Source organism: Danio rerio, chromosome 7 (genome assembly GCF_052040795.2).
Source record: "Danio rerio strain M-AB ecotype USA chromosome 7, GRCz13ab, whole genome shotgun sequence".
Taxonomy (NCBI): domain Eukaryota; kingdom Metazoa; phylum Chordata; class Actinopteri; order Cypriniformes; family Danionidae; genus Danio; species Danio rerio.
In genome coordinates, this window is record NC_141027.1 from 34,996,219 (window position 1) to 35,016,044 (window position 19,826).

Sequence of the window (19,826 nt, forward strand, 5' to 3'; positions counted from 1 at the left end):
ACTAATCAAGTTTGTGGTTTGCGTTATTATAACGACACAGATCACTCTGCCTATTCATGCCAGGTCCCGCGGAAAAAGTGTTTGACAGGTGGTAATTTGTGTGTAACTTTATTTATTTATGATTTGGTTATTTGTAAAACAAAGACCATGTGGGTCTGGTAGTTGAAACGGTAGGCTACAAACGATTAATTCGTTATGAATGAATTAATTGATAAATATATTGATGAATTAATTGACGATGCCATCGTCCATTGCCATGTTTCACATTAGACATCGTACGATGCCAAATTGGTCGACATCGCCCAACCCTAGTCCAAATATCTACATTTCAAAGCGAAAACTAGTTTTTTCTAACCTCACTGGCAGATCATTTCCTTAAATAAAGCAAAAAAAAAAAACTTTCATTTTCACTTATTTCTTCTGACGGTGAAAACTAAACAAAATTATTTGATTTTTTTGATATTTGGACTAGAAAAAAGACAAAAAGTAAGAGAAGCACTTTTTTTTGCATTGTTTATTCAATTTATCTACATGAATACTGTTAGACTTTCCAGAAAGCTATCAAATAGAGCTATTCTAAGTCTGTAATCATATCACAATATTTATCGCAGAAAAATGTTATACCGCAATATCAGATGTTTTCAATATCGTGCAGCCCTAGTAGGTAACGCTTTCAAAAACATGCTGCACACTGCAATAGCAGTGATAGCAGCATGTTGACATTAAAGGAGGTTTATGTTAGTGACTGGAGCAGTGTTTTGATCTATTTGCAGTTCATTTCTGACCTCCTTAACAACTCACAGTGCTCAAGAGCTTCAGTCAGAATGACACAGACCCTATTTATAGTGTGTGCTTTGGGGAGGAAACTGTCCCTGGTGAAACCAGTTCAAAACTTCACTTTCAAAACTCAATCCCATCTAACGTTGAATGCATGAGGATGTCTAATGCTGAATTTGAGCAACACATGGGCAGTGAGTACAGGGTTGTGTGGCTAAGTATGCCAACTCTAAAATACTGAGGGTGCACCTACAGTATTCGTCTTGTGTGAAAGTGTGTTTTGAAATTGTCAATTGGCCTACACACATCTGGGAACAAGTAAGGGACTGGCCAAGTGTGTTAGATTTGTGTGTCTGTGTGTGTGCGTTGCATAAATTGAGGGTATCTTTGATTGCAGGACCCTTCTGGACTCACACTTCACTACTCACACAGAGCTAATTTGAGTGACTCAAGCTGTTCATTAACTCTGTCTGACTACACATTTGAATATGTAACTGAAGAATGCCAGAAAGCAGAAGTGTCTCCCCGTCATCAGATTTGGTCCAGGAATCATCATTTTTACAAACATAACGGCATTGCTGGAATCTGTGCTGATAAACTACAGCATTAGCCTGAACAGTCTCATCAGTCATCCATATGAAAAAAATAATCTAGTATGATAGATGCACCAGGCTCACTCTAATACAGCCCACATGGCGTATGAATTTTCAGTGGTAAATTGCTGAGTTGTGAATAAGAAAATCTATTGTGGTCTGTTGTCTGCGCTTTTCGTATAAACACACCATCAGCAAAAATATCCACATAAACACAGAAGTTGAGAAACAAGCTCTCCAGCTCTGGCTATGTCTGGAAACTAATACTAGCATACTCCTTCCTTTATGCTGGACAGTACACACTGAAAACAAAATACTTTAAAAATAAAATATTTTTTCCTTATGACTTCATGATGATGAACACGTAATTCTGACTGACTTCTGTCACAAATAACAGTGCTTATAAACACTGTCATTCAATAGGGTCAGAAAGATTACAGAACTGGATATTTTAATTCAGCAAATACGCATTAAACTGATTAAACTTTAAAGTAACGACTGTAAATAATTAATAATGTTACCAAGTTCAACATTTCAAATGAATGCTGTTTTTCTTTTCAATTATGAATTCTGAAGTTATCATGGTTTACAAATATTTAGTTGCACATCTGTTTGAAAGATTCCTATGAATGTTTCTTGAGCACCAAAGAAATGCTTCTTGAATACTGACAACGCATATTAAAATCTCATGTGACACTGAAGACTAGAGTCTATTACTATAGTAATAACTGCAGAAGTTTCTGCTGTGCCATCACATAAATAAATCTAATTTTTTACTAAAATAGAAAACGTTTTGAACTGCAATGTTATTTAACAATAATACTGTTTTGTGATTAATAGTATTTTTGCTGTATTTATTTTTATGTTTTTCAGTCCTTCATTCATTCAATTTCCTTTGGCTTAGTCTTGCGCATGCCCAGGCTCCAATTTTAGCAGTTTTTTTTTGGGACAGTTTGTGCCCATCATGAGGTATTTTGCAATCAAAGCGTTCAAAGGAAAAAGGTGCTGTTGCGTTGTCCATATTTTTTTACAGTTATTGGCTGCAACCCAGTACTGGGAAACATACATACACACTCATTCAGACTCTAGGCACTACGGCCAATTTTGCTTACCCAAAACACCTGCATGTCTTTGGACTTTGGGGAAAACCGAACACCCGGAGGAAACCCACACGTACAGGTGAATAACATGCACACTCCACACAGTAATGCCTATTATGTTTTTGATCAATAAAATTCAGCCTTGTTAAGAATATGAGACTTTGACTTATATAAAAAATGGCAGCGTACAGTAAAACTATTGCATCTGCTTTAATAGATTGATTATTCTATGCACTATACAAAACTGCGCATATTTCATTAAAATGTTTAGTTTAGGTAGAAAAGTTGGTACTATGCTAATTATGTTTATACTGTGAACAGTATATATTCTCTAAACTGCAGAAACGGTGAAGAGTAATGAGGTATTATGGTACTCCAAACAGCCGTTTCCCTCCCCCACAGCACTGACATTAGGTCTCATAGTTCTGCTAAGAAGGATTATGGGTGTAATGAATCCGCCCTGTGCCATGACACTCTTAAGATCTGGAACCTGTCAGCCACTATAACACCCCAGGCAACTTGTGCATGCAAATTCATTTCTGTTAGTGAGACTTTTGCTTGTTTATTTATTACATTCTAATGTACTGGCTCTACTAGTTTTTGTTATGCATACCACTATGCAAATTCATACACATAATTGCACACCAGTACACAGATTAAACTTCTTCAAGTACTTCTACTTCTATAAAATCCACAGATAATGATTTAAAAGTGAAAACAATTATTTCACTGACTATACTATGGAAATTGTAACCAATAGAGAAAAAAAAATCCTAGTGTGTTGTTGGGAGCAGCACGGTAGCTCAGTGGGTAGCACAATCGCCTCACAGCAAGAAGGTCGCTGGTTCAAGCCCCAGCTGGGTCAGTTGGCATTTCTGTGTGGAGTTTGCATGTTCTCACAGTGTGTGCGTGGGTTTCCTCCGGGTGCTCTGCAACTTGGAGTGCCCCAGTTGATAGTCTCTGCACTGTCAAATGCATGCCAATTGCATATTTCCTATTTGCGTATCTATTTAATATTTGATTCTAGTAATTGTACACTTACCATAGTAAACAGTTGCAAACTCTTATAATTTGAGACTTAAAAACAAGAGTGTAAAGGTGGATTACATCAGTATTGCCATCTCAAGACTTAACACTACACTTGAATTGTTGTTAATTTCTACACAGTGCTAGACTTGAAGAAGGTAAAGCTAAATGGGGAAATAATCAAGCAAGGAGTCAAATCATTCAAACCCTAGCAAGTGTCATAAGAATGAAAATACATTGTTTAATAAAGTAAAAAGACTCACCATCATCAAGTGTTATGTCCTGAAGGCCAATGGTGCGGAAGGTGGGCTCTCTGTCCTCTGGCTCCTGCTTGATGTTCAGCCTCTCTCCTTGCTGGGCCAGGGGGTGTGCCAAAGGACCTGAAGGAGACAACCCAGCTAAGACAGGGCTGCTAGCCTGAGGCGAAGGCTGTCCAGAGAGTGCCATGGGCCCCAGGGGGCTGTTGGATGTAGGAGAAGGGGAGGTGGGCGAGTGGTATGGGAGCGAATGGAGCTGAGGGGATGAGGGCCCAGAGTGGGGAGATGGCACCATATGAGCTGGAGCACTGGACGGCGTGGGGCAGGAGGCAGAACGCTGCCCGGCTGGATGGTAAACCAGTGGACGTTGGAGCTGTGGGGGCGGCTGTCCCAGGGTGTGAGTGGGCGATGGTATCTGGCCTGGAGTGGGGTGGTGATAGCCTAAAGAGTGAAGGTGTGGGGCAGAATGGGCCATGACCTGGTTACTACCTGTACAAGCTACATGGCTGGGGCTTGAGCCAGGACCCGGCGGCACTCCAGAGGGGGGTGTTGAAGAAGCCGGGCCATAAACCATCCCCACACCCAGGGTGTGACACCCAGCTGGATCAGCCTGGAAGGGCATCCGCTCGTAGGCCTGTGGGGAGCCTGCAGTCATAGGAAGACTCTGCTGGCCATTGAAGGGCATGTTGTGCTGTATGGGGGGGTAAGATGGCCTGGCAGTGGCAGCAGGGCCTGGGTGGAAGGGCATCTGGCATTCGGGAGGTGCATTCAGCCCACGAGCCTGAAGGTGGGGCAGGTGGGGAAGAGTTGGGGAGCCCATTGGGGCGCAGGGGGCCTGGAGAGGGTGCAGGCCTGCAGCCAGGCCACGTGGGGAGCTGGACAGAAGGCCGTCTGGTGGGTGGGAGTGCTCTGGGGAGGACAGCGGCTGAGCGCAGACCAAACTGGCAGCATGGACCAGAGGCATTGACATGGGCGGCACGGCAGGGGAGTCCAGATCATCCCTATGTTCTTGCTTGACCAGGACTGGGAGAGTGGAGAGAGGGACAGAAAGAAAGAAAGGAAGAAAAAAATGTTAAATCTTAACATCGGAAATCTCAATTGTATGAAATGTCACTGAAGTAGCCTAAACAGTAAAATAGTGAATTTTATTCATACTTTATCGAGCATTTTATTTATAGTTTTTTTGTAATAATAGTAGGGTTTCACTATGGCATTAAGTGGGGTGGTATACGGATGCATTTGGTATATACATTATTTAGTTGTTTGGCAATTTCCTCTAAAGTTTTACAGAACTAATAAACTGCTGTCCTGTTTCCTATCTCCAACAGAACTGACAGCTATACTACATGACTAACATATCATCCAGAACTATAAATAATAATAATAGTAATAACAATAATAATAATAATAATAATAATAATAATAATAATAATCACGTTTTATTTTGAGCTAATATTTCCTCCAAACTTCTCCTCAATGCACATACAATGAGAAATATCAGCACATAGTGTTCAGTAACCCATTTCCCGATCTGCCAATTCCCTGGCCCGCATGAGTGGGGGATATTTTTACTTGCTGTGGACTCTGAGAGAGCATATGTTGCCTGCTTGAATGCCATGTAAACCAGTGCTGAATTTGGGAAGTAAAGAATGCTGTCTGCCCTCCAGCATAGCTCCAAATGGGAACCAAAATCCAGTTCACAGCCCATAAGCTGCTGAAAGGCCATTACTGGGGTAAAACTATAGTTTACTGATATAAAGAGCAAGCGACAAGCGCGTGTGGGAGAGTGTGAATGCATTTGAGCATGGTGTTACTCACTGTGTACCTACAATGCACTTGAAGAGTTTCAGCTGATAAATGCAGCGTTCCTTATCATTTTGTGTTTTAAACCACCGCTGGTGGATTTGTGTGTGACCAACAAAGAAGCTTTAGACATTCAATTAGGTGTATTACAAATGACTTCCTTGCAGGCTCAACAGCGTTCACACTGTATTTAGATTAAATCTGGATTAAGTACTCTGCTCATCGTATCAGACGTCTTATTCATTACCCCTGTTAAGAGTCTGGCTCTGCTCTAACAGCGCAGCACCTCAACCCTTCCCCCTGCCATGCCACTTTCTCAGCAGGCTGATGCCATAGCAACCACAGTCGCCGTGGCCTGTTCAGAATATTAGCTGCTTGTGCTGTCGTCTGATTGGCTGAGGCCTCGACGGGTTAGTGTGGAAAACAGGAAACCCTAATTTGAGTGGGTGCTTTGTGGAGCGAAAAGGGTGGGCGGGAGGCTGGGCCTATCACGCTTTCTCTCACTCTCCTTCTGTTTTTGTCTTGCATGCAACTTGTAGAAAGACACACAGAAAAAAAAGTTGCTCACGTGTGATTTAATGACGCCAACGCTGTTTTCGGTTTGACTCACTTTGAGAAATTAATACCAAACCAGTTTAATCTGATGACAACCGCAGACAACTACACTTCATTAGAAACTAAGCAGTAATTAGACGCCAACTTTTACTGCTCCCTGGGCCGTTTCATCAGATTTATGAACGTCTATTTCAAAAGCAGCATTAATAACGTAATGCATGTCAACAAAACATCATTATCATTGCCACCTGAATCATCAAGCTCATGATTCAACAGGCTTGATGAAAAATGTAAGGCAATTCTGCAGAATATGACAATCGTGATAGATGAAGCCAACAGGAGACGGAAACATAGTCAAAGCATTCAATTATAGTAAGAAAGACGCTGAAGCAGTTCCCAGATTTACATGCATCTAGTTGCATTTGAATTATGCTGATGCTTTCTTTAAAGGGTTAGTTCACCCAAAAATTACAAATAGTCCTCAACCTTAAGATATACTAAGAATTTATGACTTTCTGCTTTCAGTCAAATTCAACAGGAGATTTTATTTTGGATATTTTTATATTGGATATTTAAAAACAAACAAACTCCTAGATCATTTAAGCTGCTATGGCTTCAACAGTGCAAATCAAGTCCAATAAAGCAGACCCCTCTATAATAGAAGAATGGTTCTGGAGGACGAAAAAAGGTCAAATGTACCGAACTGATGCTTTTTTGTAAGAAAAATATCTATATTTAAAACTTTATAAACAGTTCTTTGCATCTTCTGCGACTGCTTTTCGCTGGATGATGTAGGATGTATGAGTAAATCATACACTGTTAAGCACTGAATCACACATTTATCTCAAAGGTGCATGTGCTAAACAAGTATTCCATGTCATCTGGCAGAATGTAGTAACCTGCCCATTAACACTGTAGAGCTTGAAAGAGTCAGGAGATTATTATTTTTTTTTAACTATTGGATTCAGCAGAAAGAAGAAAGTCATATACACTCATGGGATACTTTGAGGGTGAGTAAATCATGGGCTAATTTTCATTTTTGGGTGAACTAACTCTTCATGGTGTTTTACACGAGCTGTTACCAGGTGCTTAACTGTTACTGGAACAACCTCATCCCTAACCACACTGGTGCACAGTGCAGAGGAACGCCGGCTTGATCAAACGGGTGACTCTGTTATGAAAACCCACATGTGTGCCATTGTTGTTACTGTTAAGGGAAGTTAGCAAGAAAACAATTTGTCATGAAATTGACTTAAATCTTAGTTTCTTTTTAGGAATTAAGGATCAATGAAATACTTTTGTTTTTCAATTACATTTTATTTGGGGTCAGGAAATATACAAATTTATTTTTAAAGTAAGTAATTTATTCAGCAAGGATATGTTACACTGGATTCTACAACAAATAAATGAGGTTCTTTTAAACTTTTTAGTAATAAAGACAAAATAATACACAAAGTACAAAATAATAAAATCAAAAACACCTATTTTTAATTGCAATAATTCATTCATTCATTTCCCTTCGGCTTAGTCAAAGGTTAATTTCAGAGGTTGCCACAGTAAAATGGACCGCCAACTTATCCAGCATAAGTTTTACACAGTGGATGCCTTTCCAGCTGGAACCCAGTACTGGAAAACACCCATACACTCTGGCATTCACAAACACACTCATACACTACGGCCATTTCAGTGCATCCAATTCACCTATAGCGCATGTCTTTGGACTGTGGGGAAACTCCACAAAGGAACGCCAACTGACCCAGCTGGGACTCGAACCAGCATCCTTCTTGCTGTGAGGCACCAGTGCTAACCACTTTTTCAATAATATGCAAGTATTGAATTGGTGCTTTCATACGTCTTAAAACATTCATGAATATTACACAGAACCAACTATTAAACAGTCATGTACATTTTACATTTATATGGATCATAAAAACACAAAAAAACACACGACTTGCTCACTTAAAAGTGAAAAAAATATTTAAAATATTAACTTCTTTCTGAGCAGACATTACATTTAGCGAGAGATTGTTATAATGTGGAATGTACTTATGTATACATACCTGGCAGATAGGTGAAGCGTTGCGACTGGCTTCTTTTCCGCTTTCCATTGCACACGTAAAACTGCACCTGCACTGCTGAAGTGACCGTCTTACTGTGGTACGGAGGCACCTCCACCGCAATGCTTGACTACAGATGGAGACAAGAAACAAGACATTATTAATCATCAAAATCTCTCAATGCAGTTCACTGAAGAATACAAAAGTTCAAATATAGTCAAAACATACCACAACGGCCTCAAATCTATCATGTATTAAACTCTCAGAGGACTCAAAAGGGGAATTTTCACAGAAGAAGGAAAAAATCTGAATGTCGACACACTCCTGTATTCTCTGTTTTAGTTGGAAAATATTATCTGAGATGTGTTAAAAAAAAAAAAAGTTTTCTTACTCCTTGACTCTTCTCTCTAATGATCTTTGCTTCCACCTCCCACTGCGGTCGTCCATCTGAAGGATAGAAAAAAGAAAAGCATTAGCTGCATACACTGGAACAACACATTGGGACATCTACGTAGCATTCAAAATGACCTGAACTGAACCCTGCGTGGCAATATTTGCCCCTCAAATTAAGGTAACCTGACCTCCTCCTCATTGCCATCATCGGTCTGCTGAAGCTTTAGAGATTCACATTACAAATCGTCAATCAGTAACGGGGAGCTGCTCTGCAGCATGTTTCTACAGGTGTTCCTGCAGCGAATCCAGAGAGAAGTTTGACAAATCGTGCCTTGCCTTGAGAATAATAAAATGATAAATTGAGATTGCTTGTGAACGATAAGCCTTTTTCCACAAAGAGAAAGAGGCTCAATTGCTCGAATAGATCAAAATGTCAGCTCTATGTGCAGCCTGTGTACAACACTGACCTGACTACGAAAACAAATGTCATATTAAATACTCCCAAGAAAGAGGGCTAGAAATGCCGGAGCAGAATGAATTCTTCATTATGGACAATCCCAGAGCCTCTTTAATGAAAATAAAATCAGTCTCAGTGCTTGCCCTTTGTGACAGAAACAGAGAAGACACTCGGGCCCCAAAAAGTAATGAGGTCATTTATAAAGCCATTAGTGCCTTAGAAAGATCTGTGGAAGGTTTTTATTTATTGCTAATTCATGGCTAGATGTGTGGAATAACTGTATTCGCTGCCTGATTGCTATACTTGCTGCTTGTGCAGGATCTCTCGGAAACACGTTGTCATCTTAGGTTTTTCCTTTAAAATGACGCTAATCATCTGCATGGACGTCTTGAAGACAGAAAATGAAAGCCGAGGGACTAGAGCTGACTAGTTAAGACTGATCCTGGAAGGGAAAATTGCCACTTTATGGATCATAAATTACATAAAGCGCACAAACAGCACGACACACGGTTTGATTTACACTTTTAGACACATGTGCAGCTTTGAAGTTTGTGCTCGACATGAGGCTAACAAGAGTCAAACGGCAGTACAATCCTAAGAATGTCGAAAATGAGTGATGTTTGGTAATGAGTGGGTATGCATGCACATATATACAGTAAGAAGGGGGTAACGTGAAGGGCAGTGTTTAAGAAGAGTTATCAAACTGCAAATATGGCTTTGGGCAGTTTTATAATCGCCTGGTGCATTGCACTCCAGAGACGTCCGTTTACACGAGGTTACTGTGCAGAGTATGTACTCCCTCTGTGTCAAAAGGCATTTTGCTAATATGAGAATGACCTTGGACGCCTGTAACTTCAGCGGTAGTAGTACAGCAGCACATGTTGACATTCACTGGACACCGGAGAGGGCCCCACCACATGAGAGCAGGTTCGAACAGGAACCAGACTCAAAAACTCGGTGACAAGCGCATATGCTTCTTAAGCCCAGAAACACTGGCGCTCTGTTATTACTACTATGATAAACAAACCCAGGAAAAATAAACTTCTGGCAAAATCATACAAAGCTTTTATGTGTCATTATGTGGAATTAAATGCCCTGCTGGTAGGCGTAAATTTGTATCAGCTCAAACAGATGGATCATGTAACTCCTCATTTATAATTTCTTGAATCATTAATTAGAAAAACAAAAATGTTTTTGTTAGCTTTCCCGAGTCAAGATTTTTTTTTATTGTAGACCATTAATTCTACTTAATTTTTCATATTTGACATTCATATTTTTTCACTAGGAGCATAACAAATGAATTCATCTTTGATGATTAACCTTTATAAAAAGTCTTTCATGTGAAATTCTGATCAATTAAACCTTAAGGAGCAGTTTATTGTGCCTTTAGACAAAATTTATATTTTATAAATTATAATTTCAAATAGATAAAGAAAAGTAGAAAATTAACAGCTGTATGCAAACTCTCCAAACATGTTCTGACTGCTACAATGTGTATAAATAAACATTTTACTCATGAAGCAATAATGAAATCCTAATATCTCTGGAAATTAAATATATAGTAATGTTAAAATTAAGGGTAACACTTTATTTTGGAGGTCCATTTGAGTATTGGTAGACTGTCTGCTTAATATCTGTTGATACTGCTTCTTCCACAGACATTTAACTGACAATAAGAAACTTTGCATGTACATGTCAACTTACACTTACACTTACCCTAACCCCAACCTAACAGTCTACTTATAATCTAATGAGAATTAGTTGGCAAGTAGATGCAATGTAACTTAAATTTAACAAACGGACCATCAAAGCAAAGTGTGACCAAATTAAGATGTGAAACGTTTGTTAAGCTCTAAAATCTAACAGAAATCTATGACATTATATCTGCCTAGTTGATCTTTTGCTTAAGGTGTTCAAAAGACCCACCCCCACCCACTGACAAAGGTCCAGAATTTGTCCAATACATCCTCATTTGTCCTATTTTGTCTACTAAGCCATCATAAATTGTGAAAATAACCCATAAAATGTTTTGAGATCAAGTGGAATCCATAGTAAGTGAGGTCAACTTTCACTACTGTATTGTTGTTAGATAGAGACAAGGGATTTTACAAGCAATGATTTTTCTAAATCTTGGACCTTATTCTTGAAATAACTTTTTTTTTTTAAATTAAGAATGTACTTTTTACAAGTTTTTTTTTTTTTTTTTACTTTTTTTTGCTCAGTTTGTTTTTTGCCAAATAAATGACAATACAGTTTTTAATTTAAAACATTTCATTCACATTTTGATTTGATCCTTTTCTAATGATATATGATGTGATAAATTTCTTCACATTTCTTTATTCTAAATCTTTAGGAAACATTTTAGTACATCAAAAAGCGTGGTTATGATGACTATCTGACAAGCTAATCCAGTTAAAAATATTGCTCATCACTAAATGCAGTATTTAAACCTCATAATTAAATAAAAAATGTGGCAAATAACTGCAAAAAGGTCCACTTAAGTTAGAGAGCTAAAATATCTGTAATACTTATTCAGTTGTAAATTCATTTGAAAAAAACAAACAAACTTTTATTTAATTTTTGAACTGTCACCACAGGCATTAAATACAACAAACATTGCTAAAGAAAACAGTTGTAGTGTAAAAAAAGCATAACACTGCCATCTTTCCAAAATAACTTTTTCACACCCCTAATTCATCCATCCATCCATCCATCCATGCAGTGTTCAGTTTCAACTACACGAGGGTAGATCAAAGATGACAGAACTTTCACTGAAGTGTGAATTCTAATTTTCCTGAATATGAGCACAACTTAACCTCTAATTTCCAGTTCTGTTTGTTCAGGTGCTAAAAACCTACATCATATGTCTACTTCACTACATTTAAATCCATTCAGCAAATGAAAGCAGTCATCAAATCTTAGAACCACCACATGAGTTAATAGGCACTCCCCATCTAATTACTGTATATCCAACAATCATTCAATTAGATTAGATACAATCTGTCAGAATTAGACCTAAAATGATCATTCCCCCTCCTCTCATGTGTCCTTGTTTGTCCCTTGCTGTTGTAGCCCTTCAGAAGCACGGCTCTGTGCCAGTCCACAAAAAGACTCTCCTTACCCGATGTGAATTTGTATGATTTTGTATATTGCAGACTCAATCAACCCTTTGCCAGAGGTCTTAGCCAACTTTCTGAATCTGAAGAATCTCTTAATGGACTGAATTACTATTAAAGCAGCATCACAGTCTTTGAAAAAGTATCCAGTTCACTCAGTTCATTTAAGGGTGCACTTACGTACTTAAACTTCCTCTTTAAAAAGTTCTACAAATAAAAAATGAACAATAAAAAAAAGTAACAATAAATATATAAATTGTATATATATATATATATGGCGTCACAGAGACTCGGTGGTCAGCACTGTTGCCTCACAGCAAAAAGGTCGCTTGTTCGAGTCTCAGCTGGACCAGTTGGCATTTTTGTGTGGAGTTTGCATGTCCTCCCTGTGTTCGTGCGAGTTTCCTCCAGGTTCTCCTGTTTCCCCCACAGTCCAAAGGCATGAGCTAGAGGAGAATTGAATAAACTAAAAATGGCCATGGTATGTGTGTGAATGGGACTAATACATTTTAGTCTTTAAAGTATCATTTTAGAATGAAAACAATCCACGTCCACACTAGCGTTTCACTTGGCATTTTGAAACAGCTCTCAAATATGACAAGACTATTTTAGACATTCACAGTCCCAGTGTAAAGAGCAGCATCATATTACTGGGTGCACTTTTAACAACACATTTAATTTCAATCAAACACAACTCTCATAAATCACGCAGACACTGTTTAATGAGCTCCTGCACCAAAAGAAATGAACTCTCCCCCTGAGCTACTCAAGGCCAGATGTGAGCGCCAAATTTCCACCCAGCTTGTTCTAGCATCTCAGTACTTTCCATTTTTATACAGTGCAACAAAAGCATGGGTTACCACCACACAGGTTGCCTTGAGGGTTTGCCGCTTCACAGGGAGCCAATTAGAGGAAAGGTAAGTTCCAAAGGGTGTCTCTCTCTCTCTCTCTCTCTCTCTCTCTCTCTCTCTCTGAGTCAGTTTGATGTATTAGAACAGCCCTGTGTGTTCACATGTAAACTCCTGTTGAGTGAGTCAGTGTCTCATTGTCTCAAACTAAATACACACACACAAACACACACACAATCAGATGTACACTGAAGGCAGGCCAAGACTCGTATTCCCAGAATGCCTTTCATTCATTTTCTTCATCTGAGGCTGGTCTTAACTTGTGTTTCATTACCTACAAACTGTGTGTCCTTGAGCGACGGAAAAAATGAGCAGCAGAAAGAGAGAAAACGAACCAAAGAAAGAGAAGCATTCCTTATCGAAGCATTTCAACAAGAGCATACAAGTAATACTGGAAAGTGTCAAGAAAAAAAATGATTTCCAACATTATGTATTAAGAGTAAGAAAGCAAGAGTGAAAAAAAATATTTATAAAAAAGGCTGTCTGCTGGAGATGCCAGAGTGTCTCTGAGGGCTCTGTTCAGTGTGTAAAAGGTCTATTTCAGCTCACAGTGAGACTCAAAGGATCAACAACAACAACAAAAAAAAAACCCATACAGACAGAGCGCTGTTCGGGTTCTTGACACAGTCTAACCCCAAAAAGTCAGTCTAATAAAGCCTCCAGAAAGCATCTGAAAGCTAAGGCTTCAGTCTGACAGCAACATGGCAGTGTTGAACTGGAGAGAAAAAAAAGCAACCTACAACAGCAGACCTGTAGTGATCTGTAGTAGATATAACTAGTAATATTCCAAACTACATATACATTCAAAAGTGACTAGAAGTGGGTATTTTAAATGACTAATTTACTAATCAACTTAAGCAAGCCAATAATTTCTAGAGGTTGTTCACACTCCATTTCACTCATTCAAAAAACAAACAGTTGTAAACGTAACAAACAACAAGAATGAACCATTTTCACATTTTTGTGTTTCTCAGTAGCTGAAGTCATCATTGATGGGTAAATTTGCTCTTCAGTGTTTGGACTCTCATTAGTGATTACTAAACCACACTGAACTGAGCTACACTAAACTGAACTTAAACACTGAAAACTGGACTGACACTGTTTCAATTTACTATGATCTTTTATATGAAGCTGCTTTGACACAATCCACTTTGTAAAAGGTCTATACAAAAAAAAGGTGAATTAAACTGAATTGAATTAAGGATAGGGTGCTGTGAATGGGAGAGTAAAACAAATAATTTTTTAACAATCCTATTTTATGAAAATAAAAAATAAAAATGCCATGATAGTGTTATCTGTCAGCTTAAAACTACATTAAAGACACCTCTCACTGCATTAGCATACACATAAAACACAAATGCTTTTGAAATCCAAATCCTCTAAGGCAGGGGTCATCAAACTTGTTCCTGGAGGGCCGGTGTCCTGCAGATTTTAGCTCCAACCCTAATTAAACACACTTGAACTAGCTAATCAAGGTCTTACTAGGTATACTTAAAACATCCAGGCAGGTGTGTTGAGGCAAGTTGGAGCTAAACCCTGTAGGGACACCGGCCCTCCAGGACCGGGATTAATGACCCCTGCTCTAAGGGATTGATAGTCTACATTATTTAGGGCAATCGGAGGTGGGAACACTTCCCTGAACACATTATAATTTGAACAGCATCTGCGTTTAAGTTAGTCGGTTTTTATTATTCCAGAGGTTTCCATAATCCTGGATCAGGCCATATCCTGTGCAGCTGCTGTGGTGGTCATGGAGGAGTAGAGAGCATGAGACTGAATCCGGTAAGACCCCAGTAACAGACGAGTCTTTGCATTGTTCCTGAAGGGCCAGCCTGTACACCAGCCGGTGACCTCTCCCACCTGCAGCTTCTCCATGATGTACGTCCAGCTTTTTTTCCAGCATCCGGCGCCTAGACTGCAGCTCTGTACAAGAAGTTTGGCCAGTGGAGAAATGGACGTGCTTAACTGAGTCTGGTTCTTTTTTTTTTTTTTTTTTTTTTTTTTTTTAGGGGTTTTTCACCTTTATTTTGATAGGACAGTAGAGAATTCAGACAGGAAAGCACTGGGAGTAGAGAGAGGGAAAGGATCGGCAAAGAACCTCGAGACGGGAATCGAACCTGGGTCGCCACGAGCACACTGGTGCTATATGTCAGCGCGCAGTACCACTAGGCTACTGGAACCAACGAGTCTGGTTTTCTTAATGTTTTTTTTTTCCTTATTCCTCGCCGCTGTCGACACTGGCCTGCATGGTTCGGGACTTGTGTAGCTGCGCATCGATGGATTTGCTCTTCAGTGTTTGGACTTTCAGCATTGAAAATTAAACTACACTGAACAGAACTAAACTGAACTTCAACACTGAAAACTGGATTGACACAGTTTCAATTTACTATAATCCTCTATGTTAAGCTGCTTTGACACAATTTACATTGTAAAAGTGCTATACAAATAAAGATGGAATTGAAATTAAAATAGAGACTTTTTAAAAAAAGGAAAACGCCATGCATAAGTGGTAATTTGTGTTTTGCAATTTGATGGAAAGGTGATATAAATTGTACATAAATACATATAAATGTTCCTACTTAAAAAAAAAAAAATCTAAATATTAAAAAACTTTTAAATATTTTAGATGCTGATGACGGTTAAACAAGAGATAACAGTCTTTGTGAAAAGGGTCTATAATTACTGTCTTACCCAATGAAACCAACTTAGCTTCAGTTTATTCCCTGTTTTATCAAGGGTCATCACAGCGGAATTAACCAACAACTGGCATATTGTTTTACAGGCGGATGCTCTTCCAGCCACAACCCATAGCTAAGAGTACAATCCTCAGTGCTGGAAAACACTCACACAATCTTCAGTTCACACACTACAGCCAATTTAGTTTACAATTTTACCTATACTGCATGCCTTTTACTTTGGCGAAACTGGAGCACCTGGGGGAAACCCACACAGACACAAGGAGAACATGCAAACTCCCTAAAAAAGATCTTCTTTTCCAGCTAGGACTCAAACTAGCAACCTTCTTGCTATGAAGTGATTATTTAATCCATATGAATAAATTCATAAATTAATAATAAAGGGAATAACATATTCCATAACATGGAGATGTTAATTAAAGTTAATTTACCCTGACTGAGAAGTTGATTCTGAATCAGGGTAATGTGTAATAATGGCATTCACTCATTCATTCATTCGTTTTCTGCTTAGTCCCTTTATTAATCAGGGGTCGCCACAGCCGAATGAACTGCCTACTTATCCAGCCGATGCCTTTCCAGCCGCAACCCATCTCTGGGTAACATCCCCACACACTCATTCACACACATACACTATGGATAATTTAGCCTAATCAATTCACCTGTACCACATGTTTTTGGACTGTGGGAAAAACCGGAGCACCCGGAGGAAACCCAGGAGAACGCAGGGAGAACATGCAAACTCCACACAGAAACATCAACTGACCCAGCCGAGGCTTGAACCAGCGACCTTCTTGCTGTAAGGCGACAGCACTACCTACTGCAACACTGCGTTGCCCTGTACAAATGGCAACCTAACAATTGATATTACTCTCCTTAGAGGTGTAAAAATATACAATAAAGCATTTTAATGCATCGGCCAAAACGAAAGAATTTAAATAAGTTCAATGAAATTAGTTAACTAATTATGCCACAATATTCCTGATTATTCAAATATTCAATTATTCCTGAAAGTTTATTAATTTGTTGATTTTCTTTTCAGCTTAGTCCCTTTATTAATCAGGGGTCGGCTAATACTGGGAAACACCCATACACTCCCGCATTCACACACATACACTATGGTCAATCTAGCTCATTCAATTCACCTATTGGACTGTGGGAGAAACCGGAGCACCTGGAGGAAAACCACGCAAACACGAGGAGATCACGCAAACTCCACAGCTGAGACTCGAACCAGCGACCTTTATGCTGTGAGACGACCATGCTACCTACTGCACCACCGTGACGCCACCCTGAAAGTTTATTGTTCTGAAAATCTGACTGTATTGCAGCAGATTTCTGGTTGCCAGCATTCTCTGTTACAGCCTGTTTAAGAAGAATAAATGTTACATTTTTCAGTTATTTTAAGGGATTTTACAGTGTACAGCTTTTGTTGTACTTGAAATAATATAATGTGTGATATTAAGGACCACAATACAATAATGTGTTTAAAAGGCATCATATAAACAGGCTTCAGTGTGATAAAGAATAATTATTTCATTTTAGGTAAGGAAAATGTCCAGTGAGCAATCAGCAAAGAGCCGACCTCTGAGTCATCCTTACAGCAGATGCTGAGGACTACAGGTGAGCTGCAGAACATCAGTGAAACAACAATATACGGCCAACTATAAATCTAGCCTCTGTGTGTGTGTGTGTGTGTGTGTGTGTGTGTGTGTGTGTGTGTGTGTGTGTGTGTGTGTGTATGTGTGTGTGTGTCTGCATAGAGATCGTAAGGGCAGAGAAATTGGCAAGTATAAATACACATAAGGCAACAAGGGTGTGTATTTGTGTGCACAATGCTCTCGTATGTGTGTGCATGTTATTATAAGCTTAGTGTAGTGTGTTTGTAGGTGTGCATAGAGTGCATTTGTGTAGATGTCTATATGCATATCCAGAGTGAGTGCAGTGGTGTTTGTGTGTGTGTGTGTGTGTGTGTGTGTGTGTGTAGGTGTGTTCATGCTGAATTGCACTCATATACACACACACGCATACGCGCATATAAACACATTGTGTCCCCACAGGAGAAGGGAAATCGTGGGAGGTCAAGATGCTGATAAAGCGGAGATAAATCACTTTGGTTTGACGAGCGAAAATCAAATTCCATACTCAAATAAGAAGTGAGAAACCATACTCCCTCACATTTTACCCATCGCTCCAGTTTTCGCACTTTTAACTATAAACCACCTGATCATGTTGTTTTTAAAGCTGGTTTAGCTTCACTAGGAGAGAGATTAGTGCACTTAGAACTGTGACCCTTGAGGCTAAGACAGGTGAGAAGGCAGTATTTGCTCAGGGTGAATGATGATTACATTTAGAGTGCATTCTCAACTTTGCTTGCAGCAACCTGCTAAAAGGAATTAGTACTAGCCAAATGCAAGTGGAGGGATCCAATATCACCCTAAAAGGGGTTAATTTTAATACAATGACCTGCTGACTGGACATTATCCAGTTTAGTACACAGCTGCTTACCAAATTCATAAATAAATAAATGTTAAATATTGATTTGGCTTTAAATTATTAATAAAGTGAAGAAAAAATATGTGAGAAGAGACTGCTGGGGAGATATGAAACTGACACTATCATACTAAAAAGTGTACCTGATTACAAGTCAAAATCACAAAGAAGAGTTAAGTCAAGATATATAATTTCATTCAGATATATTGTAAAATAGATAAATGCCTACAAGCTGCAGACAAACATCATAAACAAATGTAGTTCCCTCACCTCACAACAAATTATTTCAATTAAATGGTGTTCAAGGCAGAAAAGGCAATAAATTTAAATATAAGGCAAAAAGAAAAGAAAAAGCTTTAAAGCAATGCTAAACTAGCAGCTTGTGAGAAATGTGTCATACAAACACATCATTCAACACTGATGAAAAGTTAGTCTGCATTTTGCAAATGTTTTAATTACATGGTGTTAAATGCATTTTTTTGGGGAAAAATACTGCCTATGCATGTGTACGAAAGATGATAGGTGTTAACGGTGTTCCGTAGATGATTAAAATAATATTCTGTAAAGAGCGCATAACTTCAGTTCACCAACAAAATGGACATTACTTTAAGTCTTATTAAAAAACAATGTCAGAATATACTAACACTGTGTTTACCTTGAAGTTAATCTTACGTTTAACAACTTTATCTGAAAGTTTAAAATGAAATAACTTTACAATCATTTTATTTTTTTAAATCATGTTTATTTTATTACACCATGATCATTTAAAATATTAAAACATTAAATTAATGCAAATTAACGTTAACTTGACGGACCTTTAATGAATATAAACATCATCACTGCACAAAGATTATACAAACAGTGTTTGCAGCCCATCTCTCAGGCTTTTTCTGGCAGGAAGTTGCACTGTGCTGTCATCACCCACAACTGACGTTTAAATATTGTGAAAATAATTTCAAAGCATTAACTAAACAAAGGATCATTTATTCAACAATTTGTGATGACATAATTTTCATTTCTTAATGACTGTAATACTGTGTGATGCAGAAATTAAATGCAAATGCATATTGTCGTTGCCCCTTTAGCTTGTCCACTGTTTATTTTTAAGCGTATTAGCAAGACGTACCAAACTTGCTGAATTTTCTCTGAAACATATGGTAGGAGGATCTCTGTTGTGCTTGCGGGTGAAAAAGTGAGAAATAAAGATTACACAGATATATAGATTGTCTGCGACCTGTAAGTATTTATTCAGAGATTGTCGTTAAAAGGTAATCTTAACGGAACCTCATTGTGTATGGAACATCGTTAGTCTACGAAAGCCATATGACAAACAAAACTTCAAAGAGAAAAGGGGAAAAAGTTGCAAAAATCTCATCTAATACAGCAATGGAACCCCTATGCTAGAAAGATTCTTACCTGGACCTTTCTCCAGAAAAATGACCTTTGACTCGGGGAAGAAGTTGGAGCCAGTGATGAGCATTTCCTCTCTTCCACTCACTGGGCAGCTGCTGATACTGGCCTTCTCCACTTGAGGTAACTCCTGTGCTGAGCGCTGAGCTATTTATTCACAAATACAAGTGATATTTAAATCAAACTTT

The 19,826-nt window shown here is 38.6% G+C and overlaps 1 protein-coding gene across 3 annotated transcripts in view; it reads right to left on the reverse strand.

The window, feature by feature from the left end:
• nfatc3a (nuclear factor of activated T cells 3a) overlaps positions 1–19,826 on the reverse strand; it is a 99,990-nt gene that overhangs the window by 18,537 nt on the left and 61,627 nt on the right. For 2 of the 3 annotated variants that reach the window (XM_087261460.1, XM_087261461.1), the window contains exons 6-9: positions 19,645–19,785; positions 8,560–8,615; positions 8,172–8,298; positions 3,760–4,776 (exon numbers count right to left, since the gene is read on the reverse strand). In XM_087261460.1, the coding sequence (XP_087117586.1) occupies positions 3,760–4,776; positions 8,172–8,298; positions 8,560–8,615; positions 19,645–19,785 (1,341 nt within the window). Of the gene's footprint in view, positions 1–3,759; positions 4,777–8,171; positions 8,299–8,559; positions 8,616–15,012; positions 16,418–16,889; positions 19,786–19,826 lie in introns of those variants that run through there. The other variant, XR_015495863.1, reaches the window with a different exon arrangement.